Raw genomic sequence first — 17576 nt, 5'->3', positions numbered from 1 at the left:
TAGATAGACCATTTGACTTTATCTTTGTTTTTTTGCAGACTAAGGATGGGCACGAAGGATCTGGATTTTAGACTATTGTGGATAGATTCAGTAAGCATGCTCACTTTGTACCAGTGAAGAAGACATTGAAGCTCGAGCATTTGGCTAGAATGTTTATCGCACAAATCTTTCAGATTTGTGTGTTTTGGAGAGCAAAGTGCAATAGCTTAAGTTCTCTTCATTGTTTCATCCACAGACCAATGCAGAGGTCGCCCGCAGATCTGGACTCCACATGAAAGAGCACCCTCAACAGAGGGGTTGGCTGCTCGTGTCCAAACTGCAGGGGGAGAGGAGAGTTGTCACGTGACACATCCAACCCTATGTATCCGTGGACAAGCTACAGCATGATCAGGGTTCAGTCAGTCTAGATTAGAAGTGATCTGGTACTTTTTGTGAGTCTATTCGTAGACCATGCATGTCCAGTCACTTAGCATAGATGCATATCCTCTGGTTGCACACAGCATGATCATCAGTATTCCCATCAAAATCCATCAGGGGAATTTTCCAATGCATTTAGCCTATTTTCCCTATTTTTTGTATTTTTCACTTATTATTTTTAAGTGACTTTCCAACAAAAGTAGGTAGGGCAATTTTGCTAAGTTAATATATAAGCAAACCCAAGTTAGCACTTTCTAGCAGAAGAGGCAGCAGGAGCACATGCTCAACAAGCACCTTCTCAGCAGAACCCCAACAGTACCCTTGGCGTTTTTGGTTCCCCCACCTTCGCCACACATCAGCCCCAGCGTTTTTCCCTTGATGTCATCGCCAGCAACTCCAGATCCCTAGCGTTTTTGCATCTCTTCAGCACCTTCACAATGCCCTGGCGTTTTCAGCCATGATCACCAGCAGATCCTGGACAGCCAGCGTTTTTCACTAACGCTAGAGAGGCAGCCAACGTTTTTGGTTTTCAGCCTATTTCGCATCAAGAACAGCAACGTTTTCAGCATTAGACACAGTAGCAGATTTAGCCCTTGAAGCCTTGCAGAAGACCCCCATTTTCAACCCTCGAAAACACAGCCAAAACAGTCATTTTCAGCCACCGAAACAGCCCCGAAATTCAACAGTTAGAAGACTACAGATTTCAGTCCTAAAGTCGTCGTCGTCATCGGCATAGTCCCAAGTTGCATCAGTCCATTGCATACGCATTGTACCACTTTGTGCAATCATAAGTAGACCACTCTCGCCGACGAGAGTCGGGCCTTCGGAGGAGGGTTTTAGAACATCTCTGGTGTTGTATCTCTCTTCTCTCTCTATCTCTCAGTCTCATATACTTGCACGCACAGTGTCCATTCACTTTGTTTGTGATCATAGCACTTTCCATTAGGAACGGAAGGCTCTCCCTTCCATAAGAACTAAAAGGAACCTTGAGCACAGTTCGGAGCACTCATCTTGAGCAAAGCGCAAACAATCATTCTGCTGCATGTAACAAACTTGGACACTCCAAGTCAAGAATCAACCGCGACAGCACCAAATAACCACTTCAAAACAATTCACAGATCACAATAGATTTGCACTGGCCCGGCGGAGTTCCGTGCCTAGAGATATTGGCCCCAAAGACTGGCGCCCCTTTCGGTATTTCTTTTTGTATTAATCAATCATCAAAGTACAAGAGAGCGGTTAGGGTTTCACTCTCAGACTCTGCGTCCAGATGCTCTGAGAAGTGAGGCCCTCACCACTAATTTAAAGGTTACAAGGGATGCCCAAAAGCAGAGCCCCAAAAGCTTTTAAAATCAAAAGCATCAGTTCTCTCTCTCTCTTGAGAGTCTTTTCTCTTTTTTTTTTTTTTTTAAAGCAACAGCAAAATTCGCGTCGCTCATCATTTTCCAAAAAAAAAAACAAAAAAACAAAAAAAAAATTAAATATTCCGCCTCCGCGATTTCCGGAATTTAGGGTTTTTGGCAAAAATTAGGGTTTGCAGGAATTTTAGGGTTTCTGGCAGAAATTAGGGTTTCTGCTGTCCGCCACGTCATCACTTTGTGACATACCCCCCTCTTGAAAGCATTGTAATCGACCGCGATTACGCCTGCAAAACCGACAAAAGCCATAAACCGTCTTAGCAGACACTGACTGTTAGTACCTACGTACTAGGAACACACATCTAGCACATGTACAAAATCGACAGTCACATCACACGACATCACAGGACATCACCAGACATCACAGGACATCACATGACATTCAACATTCATTCGGATCTTAGACCATGATTTATCGGCAATGTAGCTAGCAATCACATCTAGGTCCAATCGGGACCTCAACGATGTCCGATTGACTAACCCCTATTGCAACCATGTCTATTCGAGATCAATCAGACCAAAATGCTGCAGTCATTTCGTCTATCAGTTCCTGTACTCACAAGAAGTCAAGAACAAATCAGTATCATAATCAGGAATTCCATTTCATAAAGTCATCCAGCAGAATACTGTCAGCTCTCAGTATCCCTGAAGCTCAAAGAGACATCAGTGACTTTAGTATCAAAATCGAGGCATCTGTTGACAAAGGAGTGGAGTGACTCCCCTCTTGTGCATCCCACTGCACCAGATCTTCGGCCAAGCTGAGTTCTGGGTTCCGTTTGGAGTAGACTATGCTAAACCAAAACATCGAGGTAAAGTTTCACAATCCGAGGAGTATCTGCTAGGTCCTCCTCCTCCATCCACTTCGCATCAAATGCAGGAAAGTTCTTGAACTTAACCAAGAACCGCCTTCGGACTTTACCTTTCTTCGTATCATTATGTGCCAAAATCTGTTCAGGAACAAGGATCTCCTCGTTTTCTTCCACTTCGGGTTGCTCATCAGGCTCCCCATCATCAGGCACATCACCCTTAACAGGGTTCAAGAGACTCACATGCAATGCATTATGAATCCTCCAAGTATCTGGCAGTTTCAATCGGAAGGAGACATCATTTATCTTGTCAGTAATCTGGAAAGGTCCGTAGTATCACATACTAAGCTTTGGAAAAAGCCTCTCCTTTCCCTGTTTCTTTCTTAGGCGTGCCTTCTCAAAAGTAAGAGCACCCAATCATCCTCCTTCAGTTTCCAGTCGCGACGATGGCGATCCGCTGCCTTTTTCTGTCGTTCTTGAGACTTCTGTAAAGTCTCGCGAACCTTGGCAAAAGCCGTATCCAAATCTCGCGAATATTCATCCGCTTCAAATTTCTAATCTTTCGTGCTCTGGAAGGATGGAACCTTCGCAGCAGTTTCAACAATCTCACATGGCGTCTTCCCCGTCGAAGAGTGTATCGTGTTATTGTAGGCAAATTCCACCAAAGGTAAGTTCTTTTCCCATTGAGTCTTCTGATCCGAGATACAAGACTTCAATAAATCTAAAATCACTGAATTGACAATCTCAAATTGCCCGTCAGTCTGCAAGTGGAACGATGACGAGAACTGCAACTGCGTGCCAATGTTCTCCCAAATTGCTTTCCAAAACAAACTCATAAATCTGGGGTCTCTGTCGGAGAAAACCGTCTCAGGCGTGCCATGTAATCGGAAAATCATCGTGATCATTCTGTATTCTCGGGAGATCAAAAAAATGAAATCCATTTCAATAGTTTCCCAGGGGCGGGTGGGTATGGGTAAAGGCTGTAACAATCCCTGTGCCTTATGCCTGTCAAACTTGACCTTCTGGCATACCAAGCAACTGCGCACAAACTCTTCCACATCCTTCTTCAGTCTCCGCCAAAAGAAATATCTCTCTACCCCTTTCATGGTGGTAGCAATGCCGCGGTGACCCGTAAAAGGTGGACAGTGGCAATCAGTCATAACCTTTTCCCTCAACGGCTGTGTAACGCACAACATAGTCTTTTTCATCAAGTAGCCTTCCCGAAGGGAGTATCCAGCTACTGTCTCCCCATCCCGTATCCGTGTGAACATATCTGCAAAACCTGTATCTGTGGCATACTAATCGACCATATCCTCGAAGCTCCTATGATGGATCGCGGAAATAGCCAGAACCAACGGTTTCCGAGACAAAGCATTTGCCACCACATTCTTCTGTCCCTGCACATGGATAATCTGGAAGTGGAACTATGACAAGATGTTCGCCCACCGCATCTGCTTTTCCGAAAGCTGCTTCTGTGACAAGAAGTAGCGCAAACTCTGATGGTCTGTAAAGACAATAAAATCCGCTCCGAGTAGGTAATGCCGCCACTGAGTAAGAGCATGGATAACCGCCAAAAGCTCTTTCTCATAAATCTGTGCTGTCATCTCCGGCCTAGAGAACAAACGGCTCTCGTAAGCTATGACATGGCCTTCTTGCATCAAGACCGCACCCAGACTACGACCACAAGCATCACAATATACTTCGAATGACTTCTGCAAGTCCGGCAAAGTCAAAATAGGTCCCGTAGTCAATTTCTCTTTCAATGTCTGAAAGGCAGTCACCTCTGTGGGTCCCCACGAAAAAGGTACTCCTTTCTGTGTCAAGATATGCAAAGGGGAAGCAACCTCTGCAAACTTTCGTATGAACCGCCTGTAGTATGAACATAATCCCAAGAAGCTTCTAACTTCATGGACATTCCTCAAATCGGGCCAATCACGGATAGTCTCTATCTTGGCCGGGTCCATTAACACTCCTGCTGCTGACACAATGTGCCCCAAAAAGTGTATCTCTGGTAGGAAAAATTCACTTTTCTTTGCATTGATCACTAACTTGTGATCTCGTAATGCCTGAAAGACTTGAAGCAGATGATCTCTGTGTTCTGCCTCATTCTTGGAGAAAACAATGATGTCGTCAAAGAAAGTGCCAACAAATAGCCTGTACTCTCGAAAAATCCTATCCATCATCCGGTTAAATGTCGCAGGAGCATTGGTTAAGCCAAAAGGCATCACCAAAAACTCAAATAACCCAAAAGTCGTCCGAAAAGCTGTCTTGTAGACGTCTCCCGGTGCTATTCTGATCTGATGATATCCACTCTTCAAGTCAATCCTGCTAAAGCATGAGGATCCCTGTAACCTGTCGAGTATATCATCGATCCTAGGAATTGGAAAACTGTTCTTGATGGTGATTTTGTTGAGAGCTCTATAATCGATGCACATTCTCCAAGATCCGTCTTTCTTCAAAACCCACAACACTGGAGAGCAATACGGTGAAGTACTAGGCTGGACAAGACCCTTTTCCAAGAGGTCTTTCACTGAGTTCATAATCTTTTCATTCTGTACTCGGCTCACTGATAAGGTGGCCGATTCGGTGGCGTGCTTCCAGATATCAGATCAATGGTATGATCTTCAGGCCCTCTCAAAAGCAATCGGCATGAGCGTGGAGAAAAAAAATCTTGGCGTTCTTTTCTTCAGGTCAAAACATATTGAACCTTTATCCATCGTTCAGTTCTCCCAAAAGAATGAGTAAGAAAACTGAAGTTCATCAAGTACAATCTCTAAGCCCTTCATTTATCAAAGTCGCTTTCTCGGCCCGGTAGTCAACCACGGCGTAGTTCTTGTGGTACCAAGGGATCCCGAGTAGAACGTCACTCACGTGCCCTGAACACCCCTGTCATTGCAAACAAAGTTTGCCAATGCTCGGTGTAATGGCAACATCCCATCCGGGTGCCAGTCGAACTACCTCCGCCAGTGGCGTCAGTCTATCGGGCGCAGTTCCAAATCAAGCCGCCAATTCCAAGTGAAAAGAAGTTGGTCTTGGCTCCTTCAAAAGAGCTTCCTGATCCTTCACTTTGCCCCAAAAAAAGCGGCAAAGTTTGTACTTTCATTCATTTGATTCGGTGCAAGTCCCACGCCATGTGGTACCAGTTCTGCTTTTCTATCTGCCTTTTCTGCCACATTCCTCAGCTGCTCTCGAACTCTCAAACCTGTCGTCGTCTTTATCATTCTGTGTTCTTTCTGTGCCTTATTAGGGCACTTCGCGGAAATATGTCCATGTTCCCCGCATCCAAAGCACTTTCCCTCTCTGATGAAGCGAGCTCTCTCCTCAGGAGTAAGCTTGGGTTGTGCATCCTTTTTCTTTGGCTTGCTCTTTTTCTTTCTATTTTCATTCCCAGAAGTCTGTTCGGCTCGTTGTGTCATGGCCTTATCTGTGGGGTAGGTCAAACTGCCAGAGTGAATGGCAAAGCCCCGCTTCGCATGACTCATCAACTCCTGAATAGAAGCTGACTTCTGTTCCAAGCAGTGATCTCGGATCTCTGTAGGTAAACCGCTCAATCTGTTCTCTGAACGAGATCTTCTTGAATGAAGAGGCGGGTAGAAAAGAGCTCCAGAATCTTTCACAATAAGAATTCACTGTATCGCTCTTGGTCATCCGGAGATGGTTCCAAGCAGCTCGTATATCTCGCTCAAACTCTTGAGTCAACCAAGAAGAAATAAAAAGCCTCTTGAATTTCAGCCATGTAACTGGCACAGTCTTGCTTAATAGAAGCGTGGACCACCAAGTACGAGCATTCCCCTTAAAGTAAGAGGCAGCTCTCGGAATCTTGGAGTGCTCTGAATAGCGTCCTCCCGCGAAAGCGATGTCAAACTGCTGTATAAAAGACAAAGCCTTCGAAGCATCTGAGTATCCTCAAAAATATCAAACTTGATCGAGTGGCCACCTTCCTTAAACTCTCGGACTTTCTTGCTTTTACCTTCGAGAAAGTCATACTGGTTGGCTTTGTAAAAATTCTTCTTGTTCGCATAAAACTTTCCGTCATCGGAATCTCAGCTGTCTGTAGACGAGTCCTCAGTAGAACTGTCAGTCTCTGGGCGAGATGTAGCCTTCTTTGCCTTTTTCTTGCCCGTTCCGAAGCTTTGTGTCTTGCTTCGCTTTTTGCTTTTTTTTCTGTCTTCTTCGCTCTAATCCGAGGAGCTAGAAGAACTGTCAGAAGAAGAAGAAGAAGAACTAGAACTGGGTACTCCTTCAAATCGAACACGCTTCTTCCGTTTCTTTGCTTTGTCGAATGTCGATTGACGACCCAAATATCCCGGGAAGTCAGTACCTTTGTTCTGCTTTTTGCCGTGCTTTTTGCCGTGCTTTTTGCCTTTCTTTTGCACGTCGAAAAGCTGAGCAATCCGTGCATCAACCACGTTCTCCAGTTCCTTCTCCGTATATTTCTTGGAGGTAGAAGGTTTCTTGAGAGCGGGTTTCGAGAGTGGTGTTGTGGTTCTCTGCCACTCCATCTGTACCTCTTTCAAAGAGGTCTGGTTCATATATTTTACCATCTTCGGGTCCTTGGCAAAATTGAGCATCATCTTTGTTGCATCGCCAATCAATTGACGACGCTCCATCTCTGTTTGCTCCGCCTGAGTAGGCTGAGGCGGGCCATACTCTCTGCCTGAATCTTCGTTGTGATCCTAGCCCGCATCTCCAGATGCAGAGGGAGTCGACTGATCATTGCCTGAAGCCATAGGTGCCGCGGAAAAAAATTCGGGGATCGGATTTCCCGTAGAAGAGAAATCGGCCGTGCTCTGATACCACTGTAACAAACTTGGACACTCCAAGTCAAGAATCAACCGCGACAGCACCAAATAACCACTTCAAAACAATTCACAGATCACAATAGATTTGCACTGGCCCGGCGGAGTTCCGTGCCTAGAGATATTGGCCCCAAAGATTGGCGCCCCTTTCGGTATTTCTTTTTGTATTAATCAATCATCAAAGTACAAGAGAGCGGTTAGGGTTTCACTCTCAGACTCTGCGTCCAGATGCTCTGAGAAGTGAGGCCCTCACCACTAATTTAAAGGTTACAAGGGATGCCCAAAAGCAGAGCCCCAAAAGCTTTTAAAATCAAAAGCATCAGTTCTCTCTCTCTCTTGAGAGTCTTTTCTCTTTTTTTTATAAAAAAAAAGCAACAGCAAAATTCGCGTCGCTCATCATTTTCCAAAAAAAAAAAAAATTAAATTAAATATTCCGCCTCCGCGATTTCCGGAATTTAGGGTTTTTGGCAAAAATTAGGGTTTGCAGGAATTTTAGGGTTTCTGGCAGAAATTAGGGTTTCTGCTGTCCGCCACATCATCACTTTGTGACACTGCACCTTACAAGAGTAGAGCCATGGGTGCTCCCAAGTTGCCCCTTTTGCTACTAGCTTGAGTAAGGTGACCCCAAGGGATCGCTTATATACTACTCACCTCTTAGAATGTCCACCAATTTGATGCCTTCAACAAATATTCGAAAAACTCTCGAAAACACACTGTAGCTAGCTAACACCGATGGTTGCCCGATTGCCCTTGTATTATGCAAGGAGGGTGATGCAAAGGTTCCAACCGATCTAATGGATCTCTGCAAACATACAGGCCCTACAGACAGGCTCACAAAAGTGCCAGCAAATAAACCCCTAGGCCTACATAGTCTACAAGTTGGACTTTGAGTTGCAATAGCAAGGGCTTGGAGTAGGAGCGAGAGCTTAGTGAAAGCTTGACAACCCCATCAAGAATTTTGAGAATTATACTCCTCCTACTTATCATTTTGAGCCCTCGAGGCATGTATAATGTACTTCTCATGTTTTCCCCAAATTGCACAATGCAGACACACAACATCAAACACCAACAAAAGTAAAGTTTATTTCCTCAAGGCCCACCATATATCTTTCAATTGCTGTATTCTATCGAGTAATAGCTTTTCTTATTTTAAACTTATTTCTTCAGGTTTTCAAAGTGTATATAATGGTTTGAATATGGGCATAACATATAAGATCTTAAATTTGCAAAACAAACGTATTTGGTAAGATCCCAGTTTCTATTCTCTAATTTGCAAAAGTTAAAACCAGGGTTGTAACTGCAACACACAAAAAAAGGCAATCAAAAAACCTGAATAAGGAACTCATTCCGCCAGTTGTCCAGATTCTCGAAAGACTTCATGACATTAACGTCATAGACAAGGACACAACAATCTGCACCTCGGTAAAATGCAACTCCAAGGCTTTGAAAACGCTCTTGCCCAGCAGTATCCCATATCTGTAAGAAATACCTTGGTTTTCAGGCACCAAAATCTTGGTTTTATGAAACCTTGCAAGGCCTCCTTTGATCAATATAGAACTATGTAATAAGGCTATACCTGCATAGTGACCAACCTATCCTCAACTTGCACCTCTTTAGTGAGAAAGTCAGCGCCAATAGTGGCCTTGTATTGGTTACTAAACTTTTTGTTCACGTATCTAGCAGCATAAAAGTCAAGGAGACAGATTAATCATTCCTCATAAGTTGAAGCTTATATCTTAATACCTCATTAAAGCCAAGGATACTGATTCATCAAAGAGGTCTTCCCGACCCTGCATTGGAACACCCAAAAAAATAGAAAGATGAGGCAACAAGAGATTCAAATCTCTCTTTTGATTATGAAATGACGATGTCAAAACTCAATCGTAAAAGCCTTCTGAAGAGGCGAAGAACTGCATAAAAGATCCATTCCGTGCACAGGAACACATAGCAGCTATTAAGACAAAGAAGTCTCCTAAATGGGCCTTGAGAAAAAGAGAGCAAGGCAAACTAAGTGCGATCCAGTGTTAGTTAAACTCAAGGAGGTGCAAGCGTACATTTCATACGCTCGCACGCACACGTGGGTGCGCACGAACAGAAAAATTGAGTGGAAAACAATAGGTACCGCCACGATACACAAACGTACCCGCTGTCTCCGAGAATGATGACTTTCAAAAGAGTTCGCTTGCGAGTGGCCATTGCGCGATGATCGCTAAACCTTTTCCCTTGAAAAAGCTCGAGGTGAAGCTGGATATGGCGCTGCTGCAGACAGGAGAGCCCAGAGAAGGGAGAGGAAAAAAAATAAAGTTTGGCGACTTCAGTTTTAACCAAAACCATATAAGTCTTCACGTTTGAATTTTTCACCTTCCTTAAAAATTCCCGGCTAGATTCCAAACGTGCCTTGAAGAAAAAACCAGGCACAAAATCTCAAGGGAGTTTTTTTCCTTCTTTTTTTTTTTTTGCAAAACTCACAATTGTGAGTGAATTACTCAAGAAAGCAAAGTGCTAATATGGTCGCTCGGGCGAAATCTCAAGAGAGTTTTATGTGTGCTCTTTTTATCTCTAGTTAAATAGTTTTTTGGGCTTGTGTTCACTAAAGCTTGCTTCAAGAGACTTGGTTTGCTAATAACGAATCAAAAGGTTGTTCTTTTAGTCCATATGATGGGTTGGCCATCCTTACCCGATCGCGAAGACTCACCTTAAGAGTCGAGTTGCCTCCACCTACTACGGGCGTTGGGTGTTTGTTGTAATTTCAAAGTTGTAGGTAATTTTTCAAAAAAAAAAAGTGGATGCTTTGCTCAATGATGTTCAAAAGAGCACAATTAAGGTTTTTCTCGCTTTTTTATCTCTATCTTTTTACTTGGATCGAGTGTATTTCCTTTTAAATATGGTTCCTTCAATTTTCAAAGCTAAGCATATACTAAAGTTTCAATACTCGGTTTTATGAAAATTAAACACAATAGAATTTTTGCTTTAGTTGTGGTAACCATAGGCAATTGACTTTGATCTTAGATTAATGTACGTTCATTTCTTGTTCGTTCTAAACTCCTAAGGATTGCTTTGATATTTCACTCATTTCTAATATGACCTAGGGCTATGATTAGGCTTTCTCCCCTTAATCCATTTGCCATAAGCATCTATTGTTATGGAAGCAAAAAAAAATGTAAAATTTGATCAAATGAAGTGCAAAAAAGTGTCCAAAAGAGTAGCAAAAATGATACTAGACACAATAAAATTCAAACATTTATGTTAAGTTTGTATTTATGTTAGGCTTAGTATCTTATTGGCACTTCGAAGACGAGAGGCACCACCTTGAATCACTAAGGGTTAGTTGTTGCCATGGTGGGCTAGTAGAATTTTGGAGATCCTCCTTGTGGGTATAGGGCATCGTAAGTCATAGCTTTACCTGCCTTGGTGTAGTCGCCTTATAATGTGCTTTAATTTTTCTATGAAATCCTAAAACAATCTTCCATGAGCTTCATTTGAAAGCTAAGTGACAGAGTAATAACAAATTTGTGAGCTTCTTTGTAACCCATAGACATGCATAGACTTGGTTGTTGTATTAAGAATCATCATTTGGTTTTTAAGCTAGTAGGTTTATGAATTCGCATTAGCTTAGGGTCATATTTGATTGTTGATAAATCTAAAATGTTTAGTGGTTTAATCTTCATAATAGTTTAGGTGTTTTTTTTGTTTTATATTGTTTAGTCTTTTGATTGGATCCATCTCTTGGAAGAAAAAAAAATTAATTTGCTTGGTCATTCCATTTCATGTTCTAGCTCTATTTGTTGGCCTTTGACACGTACAACTTACTTTACTTTTGAACAACTTAACATTCCTTTCCACGGATGCACCTTCCATCATGTCACTGTGCTCTAGTTCAGTGGCACACGAGGACATGCGCCAAAATAGGAGGGGGAAATGTTAACAGCGACAAACACATGGACCAAGGATGCACCAAGCATAGAGGACATGCTATAATTTTTCTTATAAGTTTTCTATATTTTTAGGCTTACATTTTTGAAGGAGTACGAGCGGAAGTGCGACGCGAGAGAGAGTGCGAGAAGAAGAACACGACGATATGGTGAACTCGCTCTACTGTAATGTGTAGAGCATAGTGAGTTCTTATTAGGTTTTTACAAAAGAATATTTGTACATACCTGGCGGCCCGCCCACTTACTTGGGCGACCACATTGGGCTTTATACCCCAACAACCTCCTACTTAAAGTCCAATGTGGTACTTTAAGTGTGAGAGAAGCTACTATACAAGCTAATATACAAGAGATGTAGAGAAGTGATGTACTACCCTACACCTAACTGCTTGCGAAAATGCGCAAAGCTCTCTGAGGGAAGTCCTTTTGTAAGTAGATAAGTAGGATTTTCTGTGGTGTGAACTTTGACAAGCTGAAGTTGCTTATCCTCGAGCATTTCTCTGATGAAATGATACTTCACATCCACATGCTTTGTCTTTGAGTGATAAACTGGATTGAGAGCCAATTGTATAGCACTTTGACTATCACAATATAACACAGGCATCTCTTCTTTGATTCCCAAATCTGTTACTAGTCAATTAAGCCAAATTGATTCTTTGCATGCCTCTGATGCTGCAACATATTCAGCCCCTGTAGTAGTCTGAGTAACACAATCTTGTAATCTAGAATGCCATGATACTGCTCCACCAGCCAATGTAAAGACATACCCTGACGTAGACCTTCGGTTGTCTAAGTCACCTGCATAATCTGAGTCTGTAAAACCCTTTACACTTAGCTCCTGACTCCCATAGCATATACGCATACTCTTTGTAGCTTTCAGGTATCTCAATATTCCTTTCACTGCCTCCCAATGTTTCTTGCCTGGGTTTGACATGTATCGACTTACTACTCCCACTGCAAATGCAATGTCTGGGCGAGTAGCAATCATTGCATACATCAAACTACCCACTGCAGACGCATATGGAATCTTATCCATTTCAGTTTGTTCTTCCTCAGACACAGGACAATCTTGTTTGCTAAGTTTCACATATGGTGGCAATGGAACACTCAGTGCCTTTCCCTTCTCCATATTGAAACGTTGCAAAACCTTGTCAATATACTCTGTTTGAGATAACCAAATCAACTTCTTTGATCTGTCACTCTCAATGCGCATACCAAGTATATGACTGGCCTCACCCATGTCTTTCATGTCAAACGATTTTGCCATCTTTGACTTCAAAGCTGAAATTTCTTCCAAGTGCTTGCCAGCAATCAACATGTCATCCACATACAAAATAAGGATCAGCCAACTACCAACCTTAGCCTTCTTTGTATATAGACAGTGATCGAACTCACTACGTTTGTAGCCTTGAGAAAGCATAAACTTGTGGAATTTATGGTACCATGCCCTCGGTGATTGTTTTAAGCCATAAAGACTCTTTAACAACTGGCATACCCGATCTTCCTTGCCTTTCTCAACAAACCCTTCTGGCTGCTACATGTGAATTTCCACATCTAAATCACCACGCAAGAACGTTGTCTTGACATCCATTTGGTGCAACACCAAATCTAATATGGCAACCGATGCAAGAAAGCATCTCAATGTAGTCTTCAAGAAGTAGACGTCTCCTGACACTAGACTGTCATCCTCTGCAACAGTGTTTGTCACATTTATTTCTTGAATCTTCACTGAGGACTTGTTCTTCTCACCATGGTCTTCAACTTTCTCTTTGACTTTTTCTGCTTTCCATTATTTGCAGTCTCTTTTCATGTGACCCTTCTTGCCACAATGGTAGCATTCTATGTCACTCTTGCCTTTAGCACTGCGGGACTTTCTACGAGACTGATTCCTCTTTCCACCTTTGTACTTTTCTTTGGTCCTTCCCCTGACAACTAAGGCTGTTCCTTTGCCTTTGTCCATTGTCTTTCTATTGGTTTCTTCAATAAGCAGACTTCCTTCTACACCTGCTATGTTCAAACCATCTGGATGTGCAGAATTACTCAAAGCTGTGCGAAAAGTGTCCCAACTTTCCGGTAATGTGATCAACAGGAACATAGCTCTAACAGGTTCATCAAACTTGACACCTTGAGCTGACAACTGACTATAGATTGTATTGAATTCATTCAGATGATTGGACATAGGTGTCCCTTCTTTCATCTTCAAGTCAACAAGCTTCTTAAGCCAGTATACCTGTGAAGCTGCACTCTGCTTCTCATAAAGATCACTCAGCTTTAACCATGCTTCATAAGCCGAAATCTGGTCTGCTACATTGAAGTAAACGCTTTCTGCCAAAGTCAGCATATTGGTAGAAAGTGTCAATTCATCCATTTCGCTCCATTAATCTTCGTCCATATCTTCTGGTTTTATCCCCTTGAGCTTTATAGGTTTTATCTGCTTCTTTTGTACCAACACGTGCCAAATCTACTTCTTCCACAATGGGAAATTGGTTCCATCCAACTTCTTGATATTGTGAAGAGCAGTGTCCTGTGATCCAGCCATAGCTACGCTTCACAGTAGTTTACTTTCCTGGTAAAAATTCGACAGAGTTTCCCTTGTAAACTGACCTCTGAACCAATATCAACCTGACCTGTCAAATGAACCAAGAAAGCTTCAGATTCTGCAGAAATTTTGGCAGAGTCTCCTTTGTAAAATGGCTATGGTGTACTAAAAACAGACCAAAAAACAGCTCAAAAAACCACTGTCTCTCTAACACTGTAAGCTGTGGGTAAACCTGTCCTGCACTTGTACTGTCTTTGACTGTCCTGTCACTGTCCTGTAAGCATAGACTGCGACAATGCCTGAACGGCAGTAAAGCAAAGATGCAATCCCAACTGTCTAACTCACAGTCAATACATCCTAGCTGCCTATCTAAGGGTGCTCGAGGGATCGCTCCAAGACCTGTATCACCAAAAGGATCTCAACATTCGAGAATCTCCCAGCTCAATAAAACCTCACTCGACCCTCAACAAAGGCTGCAGTAAATCTGACAGTACATAGACTTCCCACAAAGTCATACATCCACAAATTTCCCACTGTATGCTGTAACCGCTGCGGCGGTTGTTTGCTGCGTGACTCACAGCCAGTAAACCCTCAATATACATACATCATCTCTGACAATACATCCCATGTGGAAGTACCTGCAATGTTAGGATGAAATCTGGAATATCAAGCAGCAAACACAAGCTACCTGATGAACTAGTGGATGTCGCCTACAGTCTATGTGTAGATGCGCCCCTGTCGTATGTGACACGCCTCCAAGAACTGTGAGCCGTCCTTCGCTGTGTAGACAGCCACAAATCAACACTATGGGAGTGTCGATATCGTCAGCACCTGCAGTCGTAGGCCGAAAACCCCAAATTTGCAGAGTCGGATCTGCACCCGCTGAGACCACATAGTCGAAAATGGCCTGCGCAGAACTTTGTCGAAGCCGAACGGTGACCGAGATGATTTCAGAATGAAATTCTGAGCACACCGAGCCCTATGGGTAATCCCACAAGATTTGGGGCCGTGTCTTTGCTTGTCGAATTTCACTCCAATCTGAGCTGGTGACTCTAGCCTCCTGCAGTGCTGCCCCGAGCCTCGATCTGAGCTCTGATACCAGTTGAAGGAGTACGAGCGGAAGTGCGACGCGAGAGAGAGTGCGAGAAGAAGAGCACGACGATATGGTGAACTCGCTCTACTATAATGTGTAGAGCATAGTGAGTTCTTATTAGGTTTTTACAAAAGAATATGTGTACATACCTGGCGGCCCACCCACTTACCTGGGCGACCACATTGGGCTTTATACCCCAACAATTTTTATATCATATGTGAGCCTAATTTAATTGTAATACATAAAGGCTTCAAGTCCATGCTATTATAAGAAGTCCTTTTATACAAAGAGGCTTCATTCTTGAGAGCCCATTCTTGAGAGCCCATTCCTGAGTATCGCTTTTGTGGTCATTCTATGGATGGCTTAGCCTTGAGCTTAATGCCCAAGCTTAGAAGGCTAGTGGTAACCTTTGTCATTAGAAAAGCTCTTTCTTGATTAATCTAATCTATATATTTTTTATTAGTTTTGTTTCTTCTACATCTCATTAATGTCATGAAGTAGTTTTACCCTCTCATTATTCTAGATTTGAGAGAGGTAATGACTTCTTGCTTTGATTGGCCACTCCACCCATTCTATAAGTACTTCAATTTGTGATGATTAGTAAAGTGTGTGTGCACTCTTGGTCTTCTTATTGGAGTATGTGTCTTATTGTGTGCTCAAGTGTGGGTAGGTTTAATAAGAATCAAGCAACATTCACCCTTGTGTATGGAGCTTTTGATTAAGTACCTTGGTTGGCATGTTGTGGTTGGGGAGGTCAACACCAATGCAATTAGTGTGTTCTTGTCAAGAGGATACTCTTGGAATTCGCTTTCAAGATCAAACAATTCTATTTAGTTGAGTACCATCGATTGTAATGGACAAGCAAGAGCTTTCCATTAGCAATTTTTTGGTCATTATTTTAGCACTACACACTTTAAGTGTGAAAATCAAGTTGAGTTTTTGAACGTCTTAAATTCGTAAGGGCTTATCTCTACCAAGGTATATAGATGAAGCTAGCATTTCAGACTCACAAAAACCCAAAAATTATGGATTTTTGGGTCTGGAAAAGATCTAGTTGTGAATACGATTCCAACTTTAGTGGATCTCTTATTTTATGTATAGCACTAAGAGTGTCTATATGAGTACAGTTTTGGGGTAAGACCCAGCTCGTGATTACTAAATCACTTATTAAGGGTTGATGGTCAATTCTTGGAACCTTCACACTTGCATTTTCAAGGAAAGAAGTCCACACACTGCCAAGGGGTAGTGGACAATTTCAACCTCAAAAATAATGTAATGCCAAGGGTAAATCTAAGGGGGGTCCCGGACATAGGCCAAGGGTCGGCTACTAGTTGAGCAGTTTTCCTATAAAGTTAACCAAGGGGTTTGGCAACGTAGAGTTGAACCAAGAGGTTTGGATTGCAAAGGCCTTTGCAAGTAAGAAATTTGGGTAGGTCCCTTTTACTACAAATAAGTGAACACTATGTTCAACCTCTAGGTACGCATCTGATTTGGTTTTGTTTCTATGTTTTTGTTTCCTTTTCCAAGTAGGATGCATAAACTTCTATGCTTTCATCCATTTTTGCTCTTCAGCGAGATGACAAGGTCATGTAAGAGCCAAGAAATTTGGGTTGTACTGTCCAAAATAAATTTATGTATTATGTAGTTATGGACCACTTGTAAGGTTTGATTTGGCACATGTTGTCACATAGGATACAACACGGTCTAGGAACTCAAGGAGTTCGGTTTAGCCAGTGTGGAGCAAGATTCATGAGGGTCCCTCTCACGCACGTTGCACCGTATTTGTGGTTACCTCCACACACAAGTACATCTCGTACTTGAAGGATGTCCTTTTTTTAGACATCCTTAGTTGAGACATATTCCACATGTGGAGAATATGAGTCTTTGGGACTGACACTAGCGCCGCTACTTCAACTATGTGTCGCAACGATGTCCTAGGTGCTTGTCAAATCCGTTTTCTAGACCATTTTCAACACGTCATATCAGGAATAATTTGAGTGGCCAGAAATTGTCGGATACGCAGAAAGACTTGTTAAGGTTACAAGTGCGGCTAAACAACATTAACGGATGGTTGTTAATGCATATAGCAAGGCTATGAGTTGTTAATGAAAAGGTTTCATTGTTTGTACCTAGAAGTGAGTAATGTTTCACCTTCTATTATGGTTCAAGCATTTCAGCAAGACTTGCAAATGATTGCAGCAGAAAGTATTTAGTTTCTTTTTAGAACTATTTACACTCCCCTTTAATGTGTGCTAGGAGCATCACATTCGCCATAATTATTGGCAAGTATGATAATGGATATGCAGGTTCGGTTCTGTTTTTGCTAAAAGCATGCACACTAGGTGTTATGGGCCCTAGTGTTTAGCAAAGGATGATTTGGAATGGCATGCATATTCATAACATTAGTTGCTTATGAAGCATTTTGCAGTCTATGTGCAGTATCTCTATGAGATTACTTTGGATCTACCAATAACCAATAGAGGTCATGGCTTGGTTTGGGTACTTGTGGATCTTTCGAGTTAACCAAGATGGTTATGCATGTCAATTGTTGGTTCCTCAACAATATTGTACGACA

At 42.4% G+C, this 17576-nt stretch overlaps 1 protein-coding gene across 1 annotated transcript in view; it reads right to left on the bottom strand.

Moving 5' to 3' along the window:
- LOC147439538 (ras-related protein Rab7-like) overlaps nt 1-9743 on the bottom strand; it is a 33687-nt gene extending 23944 nt beyond the window's left edge. The window contains exons 1-4 of the mRNA XM_086485361.1: nt 9584-9743; nt 9204-9230; nt 9017-9116; nt 8770-8916 (exon numbers count right to left, since the gene is read on the bottom strand). Of these exons, the coding sequence (XP_086341487.1) occupies nt 8770-8916; nt 9017-9116; nt 9204-9230; nt 9584-9636 (327 nt within the window). The 5' untranslated portion in view covers nt 9637-9743. The remainder of the gene's footprint in view (nt 1-8769; nt 8917-9016; nt 9117-9203; nt 9231-9583) is intronic.
- Nucleotides 9744-17576: the final 7833 nt, after the last annotated feature.

This window comes from Adiantum capillus-veneris, chromosome 16 (assembly GCF_014529385.1).
Source record: "Adiantum capillus-veneris isolate H3 chromosome 16, ASM1452938v2, whole genome shotgun sequence".
Taxonomy (NCBI): Eukaryota; Viridiplantae; Streptophyta; class Polypodiopsida; order Polypodiales; family Pteridaceae; genus Adiantum; species Adiantum capillus-veneris.
The sequence above is the reverse complement of the archived record's forward strand: the minus strand, read 5'-3'. Positions and strand labels throughout refer to the sequence as shown.